We start from the raw sequence: 24804 nt of genomic DNA on the forward strand, positions 1-24804 counted from the left end.
TCGACAACACTGACTGCAATCCGACGGTCAGTTTTCAACAATATTTCATTTTATAAACAGATCACACGCAACCAAATGCACACATCTCATCAATTTAAAGAACATAAAGCGGTTTCATACACTATTTTCCCCAGAAAACTGAACTTCATACAGTAATTAACGTTGGAACACGGGTGCAAAAGTTCGTCTGCTAGTCCCATTTGACCAAAGAACATTATCCTAAGCGGTTCTTTAACATAAACAGAACACACAATATCTGCCTTTATTGCCACAGCAGAATAACAGCCACTGGGCGAAAAGTGGCGTTTTGTATCTTACAAAACTACTCAAAATCCCAACAAAACTTCAAATTTCAATGGGTTTATCACATTTTGGTGTTCACGACAACGCCAGATTTTGATTGGATTTTGTTGAAGTTATCGCTGCGAAATTGCCTGGAATTTCAGCGCGTTTTGCGACGGTCAAAACATCATGTTAAACCATGTTACAGCATGTCTGTAACATGCAAAAATTCCAAGTTTTGATGGCATTAAAGCTTTGGTTTAACGCCAAGTAACATCATGTTATCGTAGACTTAACTTGCAAAACTGCTTGTTTTGGTGGTGTTACAGCTTGCTTGTAATGTGATTAACATCATGTTATCGTAGACTTAACTTGCAAAACTGCTTGTTTTGGTGGTGTTACAGCTTGCTTGTAATGTGATTAACATCATGTTATCGTAGACTTAACTTGCAAAACTCTTTGTTTTGGTGGTGTTACAGCTTGCTTGTAATGTGATTAACATCATGTTATTGCTGGTATAACATGCAAAACCCCATGTTATGTTGGTGTTAAAGCTTGCTCAAATGCCTATTAACTCCATGTTATGTTGGTGTTAAAGCTTGCTCATATGCCTATTAACACCATGTTAGTTGGTGTTTTGCTTGATTATTAATGTAAAAAAACACCATGTTATGACGTTCACATAATTGTTTTCCACTGGATGGAATTTTGTGGAAAAGAAAGCATGTTGTTTGGGAATTGTGTGCGGGTTTCATGCTTGGATATTGCACTATGCTGACTTGTCACAGGTCAATTTACATTTAACAATATTAGTTTTCAAATGCATCATCCTTCACACATTATGTAAACATCTTTAACATTAACACTTTGGTTGTAAAATTATTGCACTTTATTCAAACAGGACAAAAACAAAAATGCTGATTCACAATGTACAATAGCAAAGGACTATTTTGAGTGGAGACAGTGTTCATCCACACTATAATTGGATAAGCTAAAATAAATTATTTAAATCGGCGAAGGCCACACGAAATGAAAACACACCATCAGTAAATTACTTCCCTTGTGAGTAAGAGCGTCATACCCATAAGAGCCACGTAAGTTTTAGCCCATGTGAGTGTATGTTGGGAGGGGGGGGGGGGGGTGGGGCAGATGCCCTGTGAAAACATTGGCCATAGATATATGTGAATTACTTCCCTTGGGTATGAACATTTATGAATGATTAAATGGGTGAAAGAAGGCCACACAAAATGAAAATCAGTAAATAACAATCATTTCCCTTGTGAGTAAGAACAGTCATACCATGTTCCAACTTTTTGCTAAAAATTCGCCCACAATGTGACCTTAAAAGTTAAAAAGGGGTAACTGAACTTCATGTTTGGATGTCATGGAGTCCAACATGTCAGTAAATTTTGAAAGCCCTGGATTCATAAACATCTGAAAACTGCTCAACGTCTTTGCATCACGGCACATTAATAAAAGTAAGAGTTAGTAAGACTGGCCTAACTACTATGGTGAGGCAGTAATAACTCGTTGATGAAGAATTATTTGAATTCTGAATTTCGAACAAACAAATACAGTGTCCTTCCAAACCCCCTTTTCAGGCCTCCAAGAATAAAAAAAATAAGCTGGTCTTAAAAAGGAGGAAACCTGCTTAATATGTAGGTAAATGTACAACAGGTTGTGAACAGAAAATCCAAAAATGTAAGGTCTGAAAAGCGGGGAAGTTTGAAAAGGGGGGGGAGGGGGGGGGGACCTAAAATGTGACGATCATAACAACCATAATTTATCTAACAAAGTTCATTCTGAAATCTTCTTCAGCGTTTGATTATGGAGAGACTAAATCCTCAGTTCAGATGTGGTCTTAACTCCTTGTCTCCCAGGTACACACAGTCACTATGTACATTGCATCTGTTATCATTCGGCACATATCCGCATCCTGCTTAGACTGTTAGCTTCAGTCGCTTCCTGTAACGTTGATCTAACGCCAGGATTCTAGCCTGTTGATACAGTTTCTACAATTATTCTGAGTGACCTGCTGCAGCACAGCTGGTCTTGGCTTAAAAAATCTTGGTCAACATAGATGGGGTACAAAGTGTTAAAATAAAGCGTCCTTCCAAAGTTGATGACAGGTCCCCAGAGTATTCACAAAATTATATGGTACTGGAACTGGAAGCCTTGCACGGCGACGAAAAAGATGTCCACGCCTACATGAAGAAGCATCCTTCACGGCTTCAGCGGAAACAGTCGGCTGGGGATGAGGACAGCACCTATGTAAAAAATATAGACAAGAACAAAAATATATGTCAATGGGAAAACAAAGAAACAAGTAGAGAAGGACCTCCCCACCTTTACACAGTGAAAATGAAAAACACATGTGAATGTACCCCCCCCCCAATTAAGACCAATTATCCAAGATATTTTTCAGTCCTCAAAGGAGAATTTCACTGTTCTCACGGAACCCTGAAGAAAACTGAGCTGTGCTAATATATTATATAACTGCAAACATCCCTCAAATTCAATATTGCAAGCCACTATACATTCCTCATAAAGGCACTTCATGCTCACGTGTGAAAACTAACATAAGTTTACAAGTGTGTATCTACTTTATAATAATAATAATAATAACGGGCATTTATAAAGCGCCTTATCAGAAGTTCAAAGCGCGTGACAATACGTGTATAAAAAATTTCATACAATCACTCAGATTCAAACAACACATCATGCACATCTCACATCCCCAGACTCTATGCTAAGGCCCCCCAAAAAATTAGTCTGTTTACGGTATCCCGACCGACCTTATTTTTTCGCGCGACCCTAGACTTTTTTTTTGGCATTTGGGAAAAAAAGAAAAAACATCAAAATTTTAAAACAAAGTTTGTTTTTTGGCAAAATAATTTGATAATGTTTTTGGGAGAAAAAAAAATCCTGACCTACCGACCCTATTTTTTGGGCCGATGTTACAGTAAACAGACTATTTTTTTGTTTGGCCTAAGGAACTATCCGTAATGTTGTTGGAACAAGTGAGTTTTCAAATTGGACTTAAAAGATGAAATGTATGGAGAGTGACGTAATTGAAAGGGGAGTGAATTCCATAACTGAGGGCCATGATACCAAAACGTGCGCAAGCCATGAGCCTTGCGTTTAAAGCAACCTTGACGGAGAAGTCGAGCATCAGCAGAAGAACGAAGGGTGCGAGAGGGAGTGTAGAGGGAGACCAGTTCCGAAAGATAGGCAGGTGCCGATTCAGAGATGATCTTGTAGCAGAAGCAGGCAGCTTTATACCTAATACGTTGAGACACAGGAAGCCAGTGAAGTTCTTTCATGAGAGGAGTGCTGCAGAGTGTTGTACTTTTTGCAAGGGTTGGAGAGTGGAGTCAGGGCAGCCTATGAGAAGGGATTTGCTGTAATCTAATCTACACAGAATGCAGGATGTAACGAGAGTTTTAGTGGCATCAACAGTCAGAAATGTTCTTGTGGAACCTATTCTTCTAGTTCTAATGTAGTACCTGTTTGTAGTGAACTCACCAGCATAATTACGCATTACTGAATTAAAGTAACTATTTTCAAAGCTTCTCGCTTACCTTGGAATAGTGTCAAGCAGCTTATGTTGTGTCTAGATCAGCCATCAGATCTTCACACTCAGCCTGCACTTGCTGAAAACTGGACATGCCTGTATCTCAATCAAGCTGTTGTTGCGAAGACAACGGAACCATGCTCAAGTCAGGTCCAACTGAAATAAAAGCATATTGTTAGCTGATAAATGATTTGATCAAGCAAAACCATGCGGTATCACTGGGCGAAAAGTCACGTTTTGGCACTATAACGTGGCATATAACATGAAACATGAAGTTAATCAACTGAATTTTGTGGCATTATACCTGTGCGATTCACATCAAGTTAGAAAAACTGCCGTAACGCAATAAAATCCCTGGGATTTTAGCGCGGTGCAAAACACAGTAAAACATCGAGTTTTGGTGTCTGCGTTTTGGACGTTTTCGCTACATTAACGCACGGCGATTCACGTCGTGTTAAACGCGTTTCAGCAGTGCGCAAAACACCACGAAACCTGTGGAGTTACGATAAGTTTTTCTGGTTTCTAAAACTTGATGTTAGAGTGTTGTTTTGATGGATTATTCTGCGTTTTCATCAGCCTGGTGCCGAACCTGCAGAATCAGACGATTATCGGCTCCCTCTCTCTGCATTTTTCGTTTAAGCAATGTATTGTATGTAAATTGATGATATGTTCTTACTTTCATTTCTATTATAATCATGTAGCAGTAGTTTGTTTTCTTTACTTGCTTATTCTTTAGCAATTTTAGACTAGTCCCTCTTTAGGGCGAGGGCCAGATGTAAAAAAAGCAGATCACTGCTTACTCTATTACCCTCGTAAAATAAAGAATTGTTCTTGTTCTTGTTCTTGTTCTCTAGTTTCTCTCTCAGCACGGTCACACACACACACACACACTGTGACACACACACACACACACACACACACACACACACACACACTGCACATACATCATACACACACACACCGTCACACACATTCACACTGTCACTGCACACGGCACACACACACATGCACACACACATGCACACACACACACACACACACACACACACACACTGTGACTGACACTGACTGACCGTCACACACACACACACACACACACACGGGCACACAGTGACACACATACACACCCCTTGAACTGACACACACACACGCACACACAACTGAACACACACACACTGATCATCAGTTTATAAATGTGAAAAAAAGTGCAGTGCACAAACATTTTTGGGGGTATCTCTTATTTTCTCTATAATTATGAGCCTTGTCACAGTACAGTGTACACGAGAGACTGCATTGCCCGTGCGTTGAGCAGAGAAAGTAGGTCATTCTCAGCTGACTATTTAGCGCGGTCAGATTTTAGTTTTCTTCTATATTCCTTTCCACTTTTGCTGGGGTACTGGCCGAGTTAATCGTTTTCCCATGTGTGTGGGACCTGTAAGGAATTCGAAGCGGCAACGGACCACAGATAGGTCTTTGTTCTACTCCCCCCCCCCCCCCCCCTCCCCGAAACATCCGTCCGAGATGGTGGCTACTGACTGGACTTGCAACTTTCTCAACTTGTACAGTACGAACTGCAGTGACTCGAATTTGAGTTTTGGGATTTCTCTTGCTCTACCTTTTCTGATAATGTTTTACTTAGCTCGTGTTTAGATGCAATACATACTGTCTCTTTACATTTAGTCAAGTTTTGACTAAATGTTTTAACATAGAGGGGGAATCGAGACGAGTGTCGTGGTGTGTGTGTGTGTGTGTGTGAACTCAGAACTCAGAACTCAGAACTCATTTAATTGTCATAAAAACACAGTAAAGGGTTTATCAGACACGAAGTGGATATTTGTAAAGACAAGAAGAAATATCGTCCATGGAGCAGTGATTACAACATTGTTATGTATCTGTAGTTATGTCATTATTGCGTATAATCATGCATTTGTTTACAAATTCAGCAAGTTGTTGCTGTGTGCGTGTGCATGTGTGTGTGTAGAGCGATTCAGACCAAACTACTGAACCGATCTTTATGAAATTTTACATGAGAGTTCCTGGGTATGATATCCCCGGACGTTTTGTTTTTTTCGATAAATACCTTTGATGACGTCATATCCGGCTTTTTGTAAAAGTTGAGGCGGCACTGTCACACCCTCATTTTTCAATCAAATTAATTGAAATTTTAGTCAAGCAATCTTCGACAAAGGCCGGCCTTCGGTATTGCATTTCAGCTTGGTGGCTTGAAAATTAATTAATGACTTTGGCCATTAAAAATCTGAAAATTGTAAAAAAAATAATTGTTTTATAAAACGATCCAAATTTACGTTCATCTTATTCTTCATCATTGTCTGATTAAAAAACCCATATATAAATATGTTATATTTGGATTAAAAACAAGCTCTGAAAATTAAAAATATAAAAATTATGATCAAAATTACATTTTTTAAATCATCTTTCATCTTATTCCTTGTCGGTTCCTGATTCCAAAAACATAGAGATATGATATGTGTGAATTAAAAACACGCTCAGAAAGTTAAAACGAAGAGAGGTGCAGAAAAGCGTGCTATCCTTCTTAGCGCAACTACTACCCCGCTCTTCTTGTCAATTCCACTGCCTTTGCCACGAGCGGTGGACTGACGACGTACGATGCTACGAATATACGGTCTTGCTGAAAAATTGCATTGCGTTCAGTTTCATTCTGTGAGTTCGACAGCTTGACTAAATGTTGTATTTTCGCCATACGCGACTTGTTTTGTTTTAGGATCGATTTTGATAATGATTGAGAAAGGAGAATAGCCGGTGTTAGTTTTACAGTCGGTTTTATGAAGTTTGAGTAAAGAAGTGCGTGGTTTTTACCCTCCTTTTCGTTTTCCTTCCCCTTCTTTAGTTTGCTATTATTATGCTATATTTTCCTGCTTCTACACACACACACACACACACACACACACACACACACACACACACACACACACACACACACACACACACACACACACACACACACACACACACACACACAAATCGAATCTAAAACTAAAGAGCCGAAATGGCTGCACTCTAACTCATCTTTGATCTCCCAAAAAACAAATCAATCAATCATTCACACATGGATCAGAGGCAGTGATATGGCTGACAGAGAAGCAAAAGAGGCTGTTACAGATCAAGCAGCATTTCATGACATAAAATTAACTAAGACGGGAGCAAAACACAAAATGGCCAAAGTTATCTGGCGTCACTGGGAAACAGAATTAAAAATAGAAGGCAATGCTCATGGTTGGCTTATTCTGCCCCGACAAACAAAACAAAACAGGCCTTCACTCCCCACCTCCCTCCTTTAAATTACGTCGCAGCAATCGCACGGATGGATGCGCTCACAAGTGCTTTCCCCGTCTCTGTGAATGTGAAAAGTTTATATTTTTTTACACCTCTTTGACCGCTGCCAATCACTCCAACAAGACTTCCGCAACCTACACACCACAGGAGCTCCTGTGCTACACACCCTTGTCAACGAACACAAACTGAAACCCCATGAGTTTTTTTTTTTTAGATAAACATTGCACGCTTCAATGGAAGCTAGCATACACCCTGTGTCTCTCAATATATAAGGCTGAAATAGGATATCTGTTTTAAAAACCCTGATCTCTGTTCCTCCTTCCCACCCCTCAATACTCTCTCACGCCGAGCTTTTTCTTCTTCATTGTATTATTTTTCCAGTTATGTATTTACTTACCTATTCAGCCACAAATATAACAATATTCCACATAAAAAATATAAAAAAATAAGCCTACAAAACCGCTCCAGTCCAACCATATTCCGCGTACACAATCTTCACTTCCATCCCCATTTTGAAACATCGCAACAGACTTCCAGATATGATTATAACACGACCATATGTGTTCTCTGGTTGCATGTTTGTTCAGTGTCTTGTCCCCACATAAAGCATATTAACTCTACCTGTCCTAAAGCCAGTTGCAGTTCTAAGAGGACGTTAAAACTAGTTATCATCATCACACACACACACACACACACACACACACACGCACACACACACACACACACACACGCACACACACACACACACACACACATATATATATATATATGAAAAATCCCATGTATGTTTTATGATTGTTGTTTTGGTCTGAATACAATTTGGAATCTTACTACACTCATAGACCTATATTAATACAGGTCCCTGCTACAGTACTCTTGTTGATTTTACATTTAAGTTGTTGTCAGAAGTATTTTGTTCGTCGGTTCGTGTCTGGTGCGTGTGGTTTGAATGCCGCCCTGACAAAATTAATGTCTTTTAAAAACACATTCACGGTAACATCTTCGACGCAGACACAGACAGTTAGGAAGGGCTCCTAATATGGACCACTTTTTGTTTCATGCTGATAACTAGCTTGTTTTCTTGCGAAGAAGTTTTATTTTGTGTTTGGTAGTCCTTCTCTCTTAGGTTGGCCGTTAGGCCTAATTAGAGTGAAATAGCTTTGATAGACATTCAGCAAAAATTAAATACATACAAAATCACAAATGGTACATATTAGGAGCCTGGGCGCCTAATATGGACCAGTGAAGCGGCCTTCACGAATCACTGTAAAAAAAAAGCCCCCTATACTTCAAAATAGCATGATACAACTTAGTGTACAAGTCAGACTAATTCAAATAATGCTTTAGATTGATCTGTTTCGGGTTGATGAGAGCATTATTTGAAGAACACCAGGAAACTAAAGAAGCTTATCAAAAACAGAGTGAAAATAAGTAAAATTATCAACTTGCACGAAAAGAAGACTTTTTGTTATTTTTTTTTTAAACTGATCTCGAGGGCTAGTAATAGGTTATTTCCAGCAAGCTTCTTAATGAATTAATGAAAAAAGCCTTTAGCTTCTTTTTCTTCGATTTGTTGAAGGTGGTCCATATTTTAGGGGACTCGCACATACTTTGAGATTTTGCTATTGATTTTTTGTTTGAAGTAGAAACTTGGGGTCAACACTGCTAAAATGTAACAAATGCGGCCTTAGCTGTCATAGCAATTTTTGTGTGAAAGCTTTGGCTGTGAACAGAAACGAGTCCGTTTTAGGCAGCACATTTAGAGTGAACGCTGCCAAAAGTGAAAAAAAGAGAAAAAGCCTAACAGTTTTGAGATTTGTGTTTCTGCAACTGTTTTGACATGTGCAAGTTATCCAGAGAGGGTGAATACAGCGATGACTTTGTCCGCACGTCGCTGGGCATATCAGCGCAGTTCAACGTTGCCAGAGACCAAAGAAGCGCTTTACTCAGGTCGCAGCGCGCGGCGGCTCACTGGAGGAATGTTTGAAAACTATCTGTGCTCGACTGCCAGCAGACCACAGGCACATTACACCCACTAAAGTTTGGACTTGTACTGGCAGAGAGCGAATGCAAATTCTTGTAGGCATACACAGACGCAACATAGCATATACAGACAATAACACCCACAACACTTCAACAGCATATGAAAGGAATAACAAGTCGCGTAAGGCGAAAATACAACATTTAGTCAAGTAGCTGTCGAACTCACAGAATGAAACTGAACGCAATGCCATTTTTCAGCAAGACCGTATACTCGTAGCATCGTCAGTCCACCTCTCATGGCAAAGGCAGTGAAATTGACAAGAAGAGCGGGGTAGTAGTTGCGCTAAGAAGGATAGCACGCTTTTCTGTACCTCTCTTTGTTTTAAGTTTCTGAGCGTGATTTTAATCCAAACATATCATATCTATATGTTTTTGGAATCAGGAACCGACAAGGAATAAGATGAAAGTGTTTTTAAATTGATTTCGACAATTTAATTTTGATAATAATTTTTATTTATTTAATTTTCAGAGCTTGATTTTAATCCAAATATAACATATTTATATGTTTTTGGAATCAGAAAATGATGGAAAATAACATGAACGTAAATTTGGATCGTTTTATAAATTTTTATTTTTTTTTACAATTTTCAGATTTTTAATGACCAAAGTCATTATTAATTTTTAAGCCACCAAGCTGAAATGCAATACCGAAGTCCGGGCTTCGTCGAAGATTATTTGACCAAAATTTCAACCAATTTGGTTGAAAAATGAGAGCGTGACAGTGCCGCCTCAATTTTCACGAAAAGCCGGATATGACGTCATAAAAGACATTAATAAAAAAAAAATAAAAAAAACGTATGGGGATTTCATACCCAGGAACTCTCATGTCAAATTTCATAAAGATCGGTCCAGTAGTTTAGTCTGAATCACTCTACACACACACAGAGACAGACACACACACACACACACACACACACGCACGCACGCACGCACATACACCACGACCCTCGTCTCGATTCCCCCTCTACGTTAAAACATTTAGTCAAAACTTGACTAAATGTAAAAATAAATCCGCAAATCGCGCACAATACACCAGTTAGAAAAACAAGGAGTACCAAAGCGGCGTGCAGAAACTAAACTGACTCAGAGACTGAGAAGAAACATTTATCACACGATGTGGATAGCAAACATTAAAATAAAACAGATAAGTCAAGCAAAAAATAAACACAAATATCGAAAACACAATAAGCAAAGGTAAAGAAAACAAGTCGCGTAAGGCGAAAATACAACATTAATTTTAGTCAAGTAGCTGTCGAACTCACAGAATGAAACTGAACGCAATGTAACGCAGCAAGACCGCATTCTCGTAGCATCGTCAGTCACCCGCTCACGGCAAAGACAGTGAAATTGACAAGAAGAGCGGGGTAGCAGTTGCGCTCAGAAGGATAGCACGCTTTTCTGTACCTCTCTTTGTTTTAACTTTCTGAGCGTGTTTTTAATCCAAACATATCATATCTATATGTTTTTGGAATCAGGAACCGACAAGGAATAAGATGAAAGTGTTTTTAAATTGATTTCGAAAATGTAATTTTCATATTAATTTTTATATATTTAATTTTCAGAGCTTGTTTTTAATCCAAATATAACATATTTATATGTTTTTGGAATCAGCAAATGATGGAGAATAAGATGAATGTAAATTTGGATCGTTTTTAAAAAAAAATATTTTTTTTTACAATTTTCAGATTTTTAATGACCAAAGTCATTAATTAATTTTTAAGCCACCAAGCTGAAATGCAATACCGAAGTCCGGGCTTCGTCGAACATTACTTGATCAAAATTTCAACCAATTTGGTTGAAAAATGAGGGCGTGACAGTGCCGCCTCAACTTTCACGAAAAGCCGGATATGACGTCATCAAAGACAGTTATCAAAAAAATGAATAACGTATGGGGATATCATACCCAGGAACTCTCATGTCAAATTTCATAAAGATCGGTCCAGTAGTTTAGTCTGAATCGCTCTACACACACACAGACAGACACACACACACACACACACACGCACATACACCACGACCCTCGTCTCGATTCCCCCCTCTACGTTAAAACATTTAGTCAAAACTTGACTAAATGTAACAAAAAGATATGCCTGCCGACAGTCAGTGTGTGAGTGCGTGGTTTGTGCGTCAGCGGGGGGTGTGTGTGTGTGTGTGTGTGCGCGCGTGCATGCGTGCGTAGGCTACGTTCTTGCGTGTGTGCGTTCGAATGAGAAAGAAGAGAGAGAGAGGATTGAAGAATGAGGTCACGCTCTCTGTCACATGAATACATATATACACACACTGAAGGCTACCTCGGACACGAACACTTGCCAACAACTGTGGTTGGACATGCTTTTGAAATGGAATATTTTTTCGACATGATTTCTGGACATACGAATCCCGCTGTGTTGCCTACTGATGTTGCGAATGATGAAGGTTTTGAGTTGACTGACCTTGAGGATGTATTGCATCAGGCGTTTATCGTCTCAAATTATATCCTTGCTACTTTTCAGGACGGTCAACTAATAATAATAATAATAATACGAATATTTATAACGCGCACATATCTCACCAACAGGCGACTCAAGGCGCACATACACTCATTCACACACACGGAGACTTAAAGTCACTAGCACACACACACCATCAACCATTAAAATATGTACCTGTAGTTATTCAGGGTGGGATGGGGTGGGCAGTGTAGAATGCATGGATTATTTGGAAAAAAGGAATGTCTTAAGTGCAGATTTGAATGATTCGAGGGACTGTTGTTGACGGAGGGGGAGAGGTAGTGTGTTCCATTGGCTAGGTGCTTGGAAAGAAAATGAGCATTCATGGTAACTTGGATAGTCAAAGTTTTTATTTGTTTGATTCCCATCAAAGAAACAGAAATGGTAACCATTCTTCAAATGGCGCTGCAGTTTTGATGTCATCAAGTTAATTCCTTTGCAGAATTGATTGATTTTCTCAAAAGCCATTATCAATGTGTTTATCAATTAACACCTGTTCATTTCTGTCCAACTGCAATGCAAACTCAATGTGGAGGAAACAAGGATTCATTACAAACAAGTCATCCCTGTACATCGACAGATTTATGTACCTCAATCAATACTGCTGGTATGAGTGACAGGAATCTAAAAGAAACAAGTCGCGTAAGGTGAAAATACAATATTTAGTCAAGTAGCTGTCGAACTCACAGAATGAAAGTGAACGCAACGCAACGCAGCAAGACCGTATACTCGTAGCATCGTCACTCCACCGCCCGTGGCAAAGGCAGTGCACGTGGAATTGACAAGAAGAGCGGGGTATTCGTTGCGCTGAGAAGGATAGCACGCTTTTCTGTACCTCTCTTCGTTTTAACTTTCTGAGCGTGTTTTTAATCCAAACATATCATATCTATATATTTTTGGAATCAGGAACCGACAAGGAATAAGATGAAAGTGTTTTTAAATTGATTTCGAAAAAAAAATTTTGATAATAATTTTTATATATTTAATTTTCAGAGCTTGTTTTTAATCCGAATATAACATATTTATATGTTTTTGGAATCAGCAAATAATGGAGAATAAGATAAACGTACATTTGGATCGTTTTATAAATTTTTATTTTTTTTTTACAATTTTCAGATTTTTAATGACCAAAGTCATAAATTAATTTTTAAGCCACCAAGCTGAAATGCAATACCGAACCCCGGGCTTCGTCGAAGAGTACTTGACCAAAATTTCAACCAATTTGGTTGAAAAATGAGGGCGTGACAGTGCCGCCTCAACTTTCACGAAAAGCCGGATATGACGTCATCAAAGACATTTATCAAAAAAATGAAAAACACTTTCGGGGATTTCATACCCAGGAACTCTCATGTCAAATTTCATAAAGATCGGTCCAGTAGTTTAGTCTGAATCGCTCTACACACACACACACACACACACACACACACGCACACACACACACACGCACGCACATACACCACGACCCTCGTTTCGATTCCCCCTCGATGTTAAAATATTTAGTCAAAACTTGACTAAATATAAAAACAACCAAACGCAAATCTACTACTACTTCTACGACTCGTTTGAATGTAAAACAGAAATGTAACACTGTCTGTGACAATGACGGTTCTACGATTCGTTTGAATGACGGTATAGATCGAACCTTAACCCACAACTACGAAAATTTGTGTCAGACTTTTTTGAACAGGAAAATATGCCTCTGTTCAACAGTAACCAACACATGGAAGATGTTTTTGAAACTTACAGAAATGTAACACTAGCCTATCTGTGACAATGTTGCTTTTGAATTGAACCCACATTTGTTGAACAGGAGAGAATGTTCCTGTTCAACAGTGCCCAAAACACTGAATCTGACGTTTTTGAATCTTTTCTGTCATCTAACTGAATCTGACGTTTTTAAATCTTTTCTGTCATCTAACCCAATTGCTCATGACTTCATCGATCTTGAACATGCCTACTTTTCAAAGAAAGACAGACAAAGCGAAATCTGCATGTTAGCCATCTGCCTGAAATGGTCAATGCACTTTTGTAAAATTGTCACAGCTGTTATATGCACTTTTGTGAAATGGTCAGTGCTGTTGTGCACTTATGCAAAACTTGGTGCTGTGCTGTTAACATTTGAACAAAATGCATTTTGTTCAAATGTTTAGTGCAACTTGCTACTATATAATCGCTGTATGCGCTTTGTGGTAATAATGCACTTTTGTCAAAAGTTTGCGCTAAATGTTGGCACTATGCATCATTGTTGGAGCACCCTCCTGTAGTAGATGCACCATGCATAAAAATGTACTGTGAAATGTTTCGTGTAAATTATTGTCACAATAATGTTTTGTGCGCCCCCATGTATGTGTTCTGTGCTAATAATGCACGGTTGTGAAATGTCCGTACACATTTTGTGGCACTATGTAATTGTTAGTGCATCCTCCTGCGGATGCTTCGTGCTAAAATTGCACTTCCATTAAAATATTGTACGCTCATGTCAACTGGTACTATATTTTCAATTGTTTCTCTGTCAATTTCAGATGTTTGTTTCCAATTACTTCAGTATCTCCCTGTTGCAATTCCAGGTGATTCATTATGCATGTGCCAATCAGTTTGAGGTGTTTAATTCTGATTCCTGTATTTACAGTGTAAAATTAAAACTATTGTTTTCAAACATTCCTATGACACCTGGTAATGGTTCTGTGTTTTTTTGTAATTTGTATTTTGTTTTTCTGCAATAAATATTTGAAATGGATCTGAGACTGACTTACTACTTTTAGCACTCTTTTTCACCACATTCCCACGTACAGATATTGCAATATCAACTCTTCCTTTCTACCTGTTTCAAACAAGCTCTATTTTTTAATTAAAAAGTTTTTTTTTCTTGTGGCTGTTTGATCAATTATGGCAAGCATTGACTGAAATAAACCATTTATATATTTATCCTACATACGTGAGAGAGACACCCGTGAGATAATAATCGTTCAAATCACACGTGTGTATATCATGCAAATGAGGTTATGTCAAGCAAGTCTGGCAGGGACCTGTTTTTCCACTGCTTATGATGCCAAAGTCACCGAGACAAACGTCATTATAGAAACAAAAATTGCGCTCGCTAATTACCCTCGATGAATCTTTAGAACTAACACGTCACGCCACACTTTCAGAGTGACGTTTCTTTGCTTTGACGTAATAGATTGCACGAGGCTTTAGAAGAGATCGAGGTTCCAAAACAAGCGTCTTCAAGTTATCTGTCTCGACGGCAGGACATTTTCAGTAAAATACACGTAAGTACAGTATGTAGGATAAACAGAATACTACATGGCTTGCTGTGTCGTACCAGATTTACACTCGTTGCTTTTTCAAATAGTGAACAGCTCGCTTTCGCTCGCAGTTCAATATTTAAAAAAACAACTCGTGTAAATCTGGTACGACACAGCAAGCCATGTAGTATTCTCTATATCCAGCACAACATGCAATTCATTAACTTTTGACCCTAACCTTTAACACTTCCCAAAATAAATCTTTGGTGGACATTGCATCGACGCTGTTCATTTTGAATGAACATTTTTCTTGTTAGATCAGTGGTCTATGCCGGCGCATAGTTGTGACTGGATCAACTCGCTGCGCTCGCGGTAAGTGCTGACAACCGGAAGAAAGCTGCATTCCGAAAAAAGTCACTTCCGTTTCGCCATTTTTCGATGATGCCAGAGAAGTGAACCATGATTTCAAGATGCCCGGTGCAAATTGTTGTATGCCTGGATGCAGCGTGAGCTCACTAAGATCTTCAACGCTTATAACTTTCCATGGTATACCAAACGGAAAAGCGGATGCCGAATGGAGAGCTGCTCTTCCACAAAATCAACCGTGCTGACAAGCTTTTCAACCCGAAGAATGCGAGGATGTTCCCGACATTTCAAAGAAACATGCTTCAAATACGGTACGTAAAAAAACTAGTAATATAGCGAAAATAAGCTTTCATCTGATTGTCTGTGCTGTGTTGTTTTGCTTGTAATGCTTCAAGTGACGAAGCTCTAGTAGTATCAATCAATCAGTATGAAGCTTAGTACTTGTACTGAACTTGTAGTAACTAGTACTTTTACAGCTCGCAGACAAAAAATAACACAATCGTATTCTGAATCATACATTGACAAAGGCGTAATTCTGAGCTATAATTATTAGGTAATGGGGGAAAAAACCACTCTTTGTTCTTGTGATAATGTGTTTTTGAATATATTCTAGTAAACTTCTGGGTTAGAAGTAGAACTTAGATTTCTTTTGTTGTTTTACTCGGTCACTGAGTCAGTCTTGTTCATTCTTGACAGATTTGCAGTAGTGTGTTTTACTAATTCTTGTTTCTATTTCAATAGATCTAAATGTATAGGTCTGTTTAGTTAATTTAACTTATAATTTCGACTCAGCATTTTGAACATTTTCTTTGCATGTTTTTTTGCTGGGCCTACAGGCAAGCGAGCACTCATTCCAGGAAGTCTGCCAACCAACCATGTGCTACAGAAGTCAGTAGAAACACCAAAGACTCCAGCCAGGAAACCCCCAGTGAGTAAAAATTGCTGTTATTTGCCCAGTATAGTATGCTATTAGTGATACTGATAGTGATAATATGCTACTTGTAACTCTTTTGTGAGTACCGGTACTGTATACTGGGTGTTTTCTCAGTTTTGTCCGCTGTCAGTGTGAGATTTATATTGTGGTATAACCTGTTTTTCTAGTTTCATGGTTTAGCCACGACTCACTTTGAATGAGGGTCATCTGCCAGGCATTTAGCTGATTATCTGATAAGTGATATTTTTTAATTTGCTATTTATAAATTACAGTTATACTAGTAAACTAACACTGTCGCACAAAGTATGTGACTTTAAAAAAAGATTTGTTTGAAATCATGTGAGCTCTGTCCACTAGATGATGGAGAAGGGAATTTTTCCAGTTGAGTCTGCAACATGGATTTTTTCTCTCTCGGATAACAAATACAGTATGGTAGGAAAAATTTAGGGTTGGTGTGGCGATAACTTCTTCTTCTGCGTTCGTGGGCTGAAACTCCCATGTACACTCGTGTTTTTACGTGTATGACCGTTTTTACCCCGCCATTTAGGCAGCCACACGCCGCTTTCGGAGGAAGCATGCTGGGTATTTTCGTGTTTCCATAACCCACCGAACTCTGACATGGATTACAGGATCTTTTCCGTGCGCACTTGGTCTTGTGGTTGCGTGTACAGTAGTACCTGCCATATCCGGTCACCCATTAGTCATTGCAAAGGTGACCGCAAATATCAGGTGGCCGTTCATTACAGGCCCCCTCCTCCTCCAAAAAAACCCCAAAAACACGATCAAGTTTTCATGAAGAAAAGAAAGCGATCATCCACGAGCCGCCGATTCATTGTCTCTGTTAGTTTTGCTTTCGTTTATACATCTTAATTATTTGCGTGTTTAACTCGATCGTCTTGGCTAAGCTATTGTTTCGTATGTTTCTATGTGTGTTGTTTGGATTATTATATATGTATTTGAGTGTCAGATAAACAAGTGTTTCAAACTCACATCAGCTGTGATCGATCCGGAAGTGACTGCCGTAAATGTACATGTATGCGCATGTCTGTATTTACAGTTTGCGCATGCGTAAGTATTCATGTCGTCTGCTCGTGCTGTGCCGTCTGTGCACACAACACACACACACACACACACACACACACACACCACAGGCGCTCGCCCGCGAAAGTGACAAGTGGCCGTTAAGTGGCCGCTCCTGTCGAGTAAGAGGGGCACCTTAGGGCAAAAATCAGTGACCGTTGACCGCGTCAGACAGGTTAACGGCCATTAAGAGTCAATTATAGAAGGAAAACTCATTAGTCATGGGAAAGCTGGCCGCTCCGGGTAGGTTCACGCCCACGAAAGGGCCGGAAATGGAAGGGACTACTGTACACACGAAGGGGGATAAGTCACTAGCAGGTCTGCACACAAGTTGACCTGGGAGATCGGAAAAATCTCCACTCTTAACCCACCAGGCGGCCGCAGCCGGGATTCGAACCCTCGACCTTCCGATTACGAGGCCGACGTCTTACCACCCCGCCACAGCGCCCGTCGTGTGGCGATAACAATAAAGATATGTCATAGTGACTTGACTAATTGATTTGAATTCTGCTGCAGGTCAGTCGCCCCCCACCTCCTGGTTGCCTACTACAACTTCGAGGAAATACGACAGGACACCCTTCAGCTTGCTGCACCATGGTGTCTCTTGGAGAACAGCAAGGAACAGATACAGGTGGGAATAACCGAAGCCAGCCAAGTGAAACTGTTGTCCTCTACGTTATGATTACGTACTCCAGCAGACATCAACTTGTGGTCGACGTGCGTGGGTTTTGCTCAAAATACGTAAGTATTCGTCAGTGTTTGGCTTCTCGAATTAAGTTTCAACTTAATCTCTGTCTCGAACCACAGGCGGAAGGTATCGTTCACTGGACCACTACTTACATAGAAAGACTATACTGAACGAATCGTCGGTAAGCTTACCACACTGTCATACTGTCATACTCATAGTGATATCACTGATACATTTGTACAGGTATTAAAACATGGCTGTTTGCTGAAAAAATCGTTGTGAAAAATTGTAATGTCTCTGAAGTTTGATTCAGTCCGTCATTCATTTTGATGGGAAGTCAACCCTTGGTGAGGCTAATACTAATATTGTTTTGATCTGTATTCTGCCAGTGCCATTGCCAACTGCCATTGTTGTTCTTGTGGAGTTCTAGAACAAGCTCTGGTTTGAATGACCAGCTAAAATTAATGCTGATAGTAAATAAGTACATTATTTTTGCATTAGCGGGGTATACAAAATATTTTATTAAAAAAATACCGCATGGTTTTGCTTGATCAAATCATTTATCAGCTAACAATATGCTTTTATTTCAGTTGGACCTGACTTGAGCATGATTCCGTTGTCTCCGCAACAACAGCTTGATTGAGATACAGGCATGTCCAGTTTTCAGCAAGTGCAGGCTGAGTGTGAAGATCTGATTGCTGATCTAGACACAACATAAGCTGCTTGACACTATTCCAAGGTAAGCGAGAAGCTTTGAAAATAGTTACTTTAATTCAGTAATGCGTAATTATGTATGCAATACTCCTGCTGGTGAGTTCACTACAAACAGGTACTACATTAGAACTAGAAGAATAGGTTCCACAAGAACATTTCTGACTGTTGATGCCACTAAAACTCTCGTTACATCCTGCATTCTGTGTAGATTAGATTACAGCAAATCCCTTCTCATAGGCTGCCCTGACTCCACTCTCCAACCCTTGCAAAAAGTACAACACTCTGCAGCACTCCTCTCATGAAAGAACTTCACTGGCTTCCTGTGTCTCAACGTATTAGGTATAAAGCTGCCTGCTTCTGCTACAAGATCATCTCTGAATCGGCACCTGCCTATCTTTCGGAACTGGTCTCCCTCTCGCACCCTTCATTCTTCTGCTGATGCTCGACTTCTCCGTCAAGGTTGCTTTAAACGCAAGGCTCATGGCTTCCGCACGTTTTCATATCATGGCCCTCAGTTATGGAATTCACTCCCCTTTCTATTACGTCACTCTCCATACATTTCATCTTTTAAGTCCAATTTGAAAACTCACTTGTTCCAACAACATTACGGATAGTTCCTTAGGCCAAACAAAAAAATAGTCTGTTTACGGTAACATCGGCCCAAAAAATAGGGTCGGTAGGTCGGGATTTTTTTTTTCTCCAAAAAACATCAAATTATTTTGCCAAAAAACAAACTTTGTTTTAAAATTTAGATTTTTTTTTTTTTCCCCCAAATGCCAAAAAAAAGTCTAGGGTCGCGCAAAAAAATAGGGTCGGTCGGGATACCGTAAACAGACTTCTTTTTTTTTGGCCTTAGCATAGAGTCTGGGGATGTGAGATGTGCATGATGTGTTGTTTGAATCTGACAGTGATTGTATGAATTTTTTATACACGTATTGTTGTCACGCGCTTTGAACTTCTGATAAGGCGCTTTATAAATGCCCGCTATTATTATTATTATTATAAGTAGATACACACTTGTAAACTTATGTTAGTTTTCACACGTGAGCATGAAGTGCCTTTATGAGAAATGTATAGTGGCTTGCAATATTGAATTTGAGGGATGTTTGCAGTTATGTAATATATTAGCACAGCTCAGTTTTCTTCAGGGTTCCGTGAGAACAGTGAAATTCTCCTTTGAGGACTGAAAAATATCTTGGATAATTGGTCTTAATTGGGGGGGGGGTGGGGGGTGGGGGGGGGAGATTTAAAACATAAGTACATTCACATGTGTTTTTCATTTTCACTGTGTAAAGGTGGGGAGGTCCTTCTCTACTTGTTTCTTTGTTTTCCCATTGACATATATTTTGTTCTTGTCTATATTTTTTACATAGGTGCTGTCCTCATCCCCAGCCGACTGTTTCCGCTGAAGCCGTGAAGGATGCTTCTTCATGTAGGCGTGGACATCTTTTTCGTCGCCGTGCAAGGCTTCCAGATCCAGTACCATATAATTTTGTGAATACTCTGGGGACCTGTCATCAACTTTGGAAGGACGCTTTATTTTAACACTTTGTACCCCATCTATGTTGACCAAGATTTTTTAAGCCGAGACCAGCTGTGCTGCAGCAGGTCACTCAGAATTGTAGAAACTGTATCAACAGGCTAGAATCCTGGCGTTAGATCAACGTTACAGGAAGCGACTGAAGCTAACAGTCTAAGCAGGATGCAGATATGTGCCGAATGATAACAGATGCAATGTACATAGTGACTGTGTGTACCTGGGAGACAAGGAGTTAAGACCACATCTGAACTGAGGATTTAGTCTCTCCATAATCAAACGCTGAAGAAGATTTCAGAATGAACTATGTTAGATAAATTATGGTTGTTATGATCGTCACATTTTAGGTCCCCCCCTTCCCCCCTTTTCAAACTTCCCCGCTTTTCAGACCTTACATTTTTGGATTTTCTGTTCACAACCTGTTGTACATTTACCTAGATATTAAGCAGATTTCCTCCTTTATAAGACCAGCTTATTTTTTTTATTCTTGGAGGCCTGAAAAGGGTGTTTGGAAGGACACTGTATTTGTTTGTTCGAAATTCAGAATTCAAATAATTCTTCATCAACGAGTTATTACTGCCTCACCATAGCAGTTAGGCCAGTCTTACCAACTCTTACTTTTATTAATGTGCCGTGATGCAAAGACGTTGAGCAGTTTTCAGATGTTTATGAATCTAGGGCTTTCAAAATTTACTGACATACAATACAATACAATACAATAAAATAACTTTATTAATCTCTAAAAGAGAAATTGCATTGCTGAGCTTTTGTGTCCGTAATAATAACATACATAAAACATTCAAAAATAAACATTTGTTCTTTGTCATGCATACATTCTTGTGTTCTTATACATTTCTTCATGTTGGACTCCATGACTCCATGACATCCAAACATGAAGTTCAGTTACCCCTTTTTGAGTCACTTGAGAAAAAGTGACTCTATGTAATCGGTCAGTGTTAGTCTGTCCGGCCGAAACTATCAAAGCGATCGGGCTCATATTTTGTTTAGTCGTGACCTCCAATGACCTCTACACTTTAACGATGGTTTCGTTGACCTTTGACCTTTTTCAAGGTCACAGGTCAGCGTCAAAGGAAAAATTAGACATTTTATATCTTTGACAAAGTTCATCGGATGTGATTGAAACTTTGTAGGATTATTCTTTACATCAAAGTATTTACATCTGTAGCCTTTTACGAACGTTATCAGAAAAACAAGGGAGATAACTAGCCTTTTCTGTTCGGCAACACACAACTTAACGTTGGGCTTTTCTCGGAAACTATAAAAGTGACCGGGCTCAAATTTTATGTGAACGTGACTCATTGTGTTGTGAATAGCAATTTCTTCCTGTCCATCTGATGCCTCATATAATATTCAGAACTGCGAAAGTGACTCGATCGAGCGTTTGCTCTTCTTGTTAACTTTGAAGGTCACATTGTGGGCGAATTTTTAGCAAAAAGTTGGAACATGGTATGACTGTTCTTACTCACAAGGGAAGTGATTTTGTTATTTACTGATTTTCATTTTGTGTGGCCTTCTTTCACCCATTTAATCATTCATAAATGTTCATACCCAAGGGAAGTAATTCACATATATCTATGGCCAATGTTTTCACAGGGCATCTATAGTGTGGATGAACACTGTCTCCACTCAAAATAGTCCTTTGCTATTGTACATTGTGAATCAGCATTTTTGTTTTTGTCCTGTTTGAATAAAGTGCAATCATTTTACAACCAAAGTGTTAATGTTAAAGATGTTTACATAATGTGTGAAGGATGATGCATTTGAAAACTAATATTGTTAAATGTAAATTGACCTGTGACAAGTCAGCATAGTGCAATATCCAAGCATGAAACCCGCACACAATTCCCAAACAACATGCTTTCTTTTCCACAAAATTCCATCCAGTGGAAAACAATTATGTGAACGTCATAACATGGTTTTTACATTAATAATCAAGCCTTACACCAACTAAAATGGTGTTAATAGGCATTTGAGCAAGCTTTAACACCAACATAACATGGAGTTAATAGGCATTTGAGCAAGCTTTAACACCAACATAACATGGGGTTTTGCATGTTATACCAGCAATAACATGATGTTAATCACATTACAAGCAAGCTGTAACACCACCAAAACAAGCAGTTTTGCAAGTTAAGTCTACGATAACATGATGTTAATCACATTACAAGCAAGCTGTAACACCACCAAAACAAGCAGTTTTGCAAGTTAAGTCTACGATAACATGATGTTAATCACATTACAAGCAAGCTGTAACACCACCAAAACAAGCAGTTTTGCAAGTTAAGTCTACGATAACATGATGTTACTTGGCGTTAAACCAAAGCTTTAATGCCATCAAAACTTGGAATTTTTGCATGTTACAGACATGCTGTAACATGGTTTAACATGATGTTTTGACCGTCGCAAAACGCGCTGAAATTCCAGGCAATTTCGCTGCGATAACTTCAACAAAATCCAATCAAAATCTGGCGTTGTCGTGAACACCAAAATGTGATAAACCCATTGAAACTTGAAGTTTTGTTGGGATTTTGAGTAGTTTTGTAAGATACAAAACGCCACTTTTCGCCCAGTGTATGTTTTTAATAAAATATTTTATATACCCCGCTAATGCAAAAATAATGTACTTATTTACTATTAGCATTAATTTTAGCTGGTCATTCAAACCAGAGCTTGTTCTAGAACTCCACAAGAACAACCATGGCAGTTGGCAATGGCACTGGCAGAATACAGATCAAAACAATATTAGTATTAGCCTCACCAAGGGTTGACTTCCCATCAAAATGAATGACAGACTGAATCAAACTTCAGAGACATTACAATTTTTCACAACGATTTTTTCAGCAAACAGCCATGTTTACCTGTACAAATGTATCAGTGATATCACTATGAGTATGACAGTATGACAGTGTGGTAAGCTTACCGACGATTCGTTCAGTGTCGTCTTTCTATGTAAGTAGTGGTCCAGTGAACGATACCTTCCGCCTGTGGTTCGAGACAGAGATTAAGTTGAAACTTAATTCGAGAAGCCAAACACTGACGAATACTTACGTATTTTGAGCAAAACCCACGCACGTCGACCACAAGTTGATGTCTGCTGGAGTACGTAATCATAACGTAGAGGACAACAGTTTCACTTGGCTGGCTTCGGTTATTCCCACCTGTATCTGTTCCTTGCTGTTCTCCAAGAGACACCATGGTGCAGCAAGCTGAAGGGTGTCCTGTCGTATTTCCTCGAAGTTGTAGTAGGCAACCAGGTCAGGAGCAGGAGGTGGGGGGGGGGGGGGGCGACTGACCTGCAGCAGAATTCAAATCAATTAGTCAAGTCACTATCACTATGACATATCTTTATTGTTATCGCCACACGACGGGCGCTGTGGCGGGGTGGTAAGACGTCGGCCTCGTAATCGGAAGGTCGAGGGTTCGAATCCCGGCCGCGGCCGCCTGGTGGGTTAAGAGTGGAGATTTTTCCGATCTCCCAGGTCAACTTGTGTGCAGACCTGCTAGGGACTTATCGCCTTTCGTGTGTACACGCAACCACAAGACCAAGTGCGCACGGAAAAGATCCTGTAATCCATGTCAGAGTTCGGTGGGTTATGGAAACACGAAAATACCCAGCATGCTTCCTATGAAAGCGGCGTGTGGCTGCCTAAATGGCGGGGTAAAAACGGTCATACACGTAAAAACACGAGTGTACATGAGAGTTTCAGCCCACAAACGCAGAAGAAGAAGTTATCGCCACACCAACCCTACATTTTTCCATAGACCAGTTATCCTGGACCGCCAACTAGCTCTCTCTCTGCTCTTTCTCTCTATTACGAGGTAGCGGCCTCTCGCATTTAGGAACAAGCCTTTCAGAAATCAGGGGGGCGTGATATCCGGTGTCGATTGTAAACATGGACGAAGTTGCCGAGGTAAGTTCTGAAAATGCTAAAATAAACTGAGCAAAAGTGCATATGGAACATGTTTTTCGATGAGGTTTGTTAAGTTTAGTTTGGAGTTTTGGAAAATCCAGTTCATTGTCACCTCCCATTGTCACACATAACTGGAGCCTGCACTTCTTCAAGACGGGGCTATTGAGCTATAATATTGAGTTAGAGAACACTAGGTTCTAAGCTACACGACGGGATAGCAGTCTACAGGAAGGAATGGGGAAAAAGGGAAATTAGGGCCAGTCTACAGAAGAAATCGAGGTCTACAGGAGGAAACCCGGAGAAGAGAAATCGGGGATAATCTACAGGAGAGATCAGTCTACGAAAGAAATCAGAGTCATTTCACTCTATGTCTTCTGGGCTCGAGGTCATGCAACAGAAAGAAGATAGATCAGAACAGAGTTATTGTACGTCATTCCTATTTTACATGTGAAAGAATGATACACTGAGAATGAGATACGATACGAATTTATTAACATATTAAATCTGAATCTTGAAACCCGGAAAAAAAAAAAAAAAAAAAAAAATAACTGGAGCGTGCTTTCTTTTCACTGTCTTCAAATCGCTCGCCTTTCAAACCGGATGCG

The 24804-nt window shown here is 39.5% G+C and overlaps 1 protein-coding gene and 1 long non-coding RNA gene across 3 annotated transcripts; one reads left to right on the top strand and one right to left on the bottom strand.

The window, feature by feature from the left end:
• Nucleotides 1-287: 287 nt before the first annotated feature.
• LOC138955864 (uncharacterized) lies at nucleotides 288-23562 on the bottom strand. Its single transcript, XR_011452406.1, has 3 exons — nucleotides 23337-23562; nucleotides 3864-4012; nucleotides 288-2549 (listed from the first exon to the last, which is right to left on the bottom strand). It is a non-coding gene; the product is annotated as an uncharacterized lncRNA (long non-coding RNA).
• On the top strand, nucleotides 15167-21233 carry LOC138955867 (uncharacterized). Of its 2 annotated transcripts, none has more exons than XM_070327381.1 (5): nucleotides 15167-15625; nucleotides 16151-16242; nucleotides 17845-17959; nucleotides 18607-18755; nucleotides 20104-21233. In XM_070327381.1, exons 1-4 carry the CDS (start codon nucleotides 15448-15450, stop codon nucleotides 18657-18659), a joined length of 438 nt encoding a protein of 145 aa, XP_070183482.1. In that variant the 5' UTR covers nucleotides 15167-15447; the 3' UTR covers nucleotides 18660-18755; nucleotides 20104-21233. The 2 variants fall into 2 exon arrangements, with proteins under 2 accessions (XP_070183482.1, XP_070183481.1); XM_070327380.1 differs by having other exon boundaries at nucleotides 15177-15625; nucleotides 17845-18069.
• Nucleotides 23563-24804: the final 1242 nt, after the last annotated feature.

The sequence above is a fragment of the Littorina saxatilis genome, unplaced genomic scaffold, assembly GCF_037325665.1.
Source record: "Littorina saxatilis isolate snail1 unplaced genomic scaffold, US_GU_Lsax_2.0 scaffold_163, whole genome shotgun sequence".
Lineage (NCBI taxonomy): Eukaryota > Metazoa > Mollusca > Gastropoda > Littorinimorpha > Littorinidae > Littorina > Littorina saxatilis.

Excerpts from the sequence above, each read along its gene's own strand:
- LOC138955867 (XM_070327380.1), top strand. The coding sequence starts at position 15,448 with ATGCAGCGTGAGCTCACTAAGATCTTCAACGCTTATAACTTTCCATGG. Across the intron at positions 15,626-16,150 it reads AGAAACATGCTTCAAATACG|GCAAGCGAGCACTCATTCCA; the intron begins GTACGTAAAAAA and ends CTGGGCCTACAG. Across the intron at positions 16,243-17,844 it reads CTCCAGCCAGGAAACCCCCA|GTCAGTCGCCCCCCACCTCC; the intron begins GTGAGTAAAAAT and ends ATTCTGCTGCAG.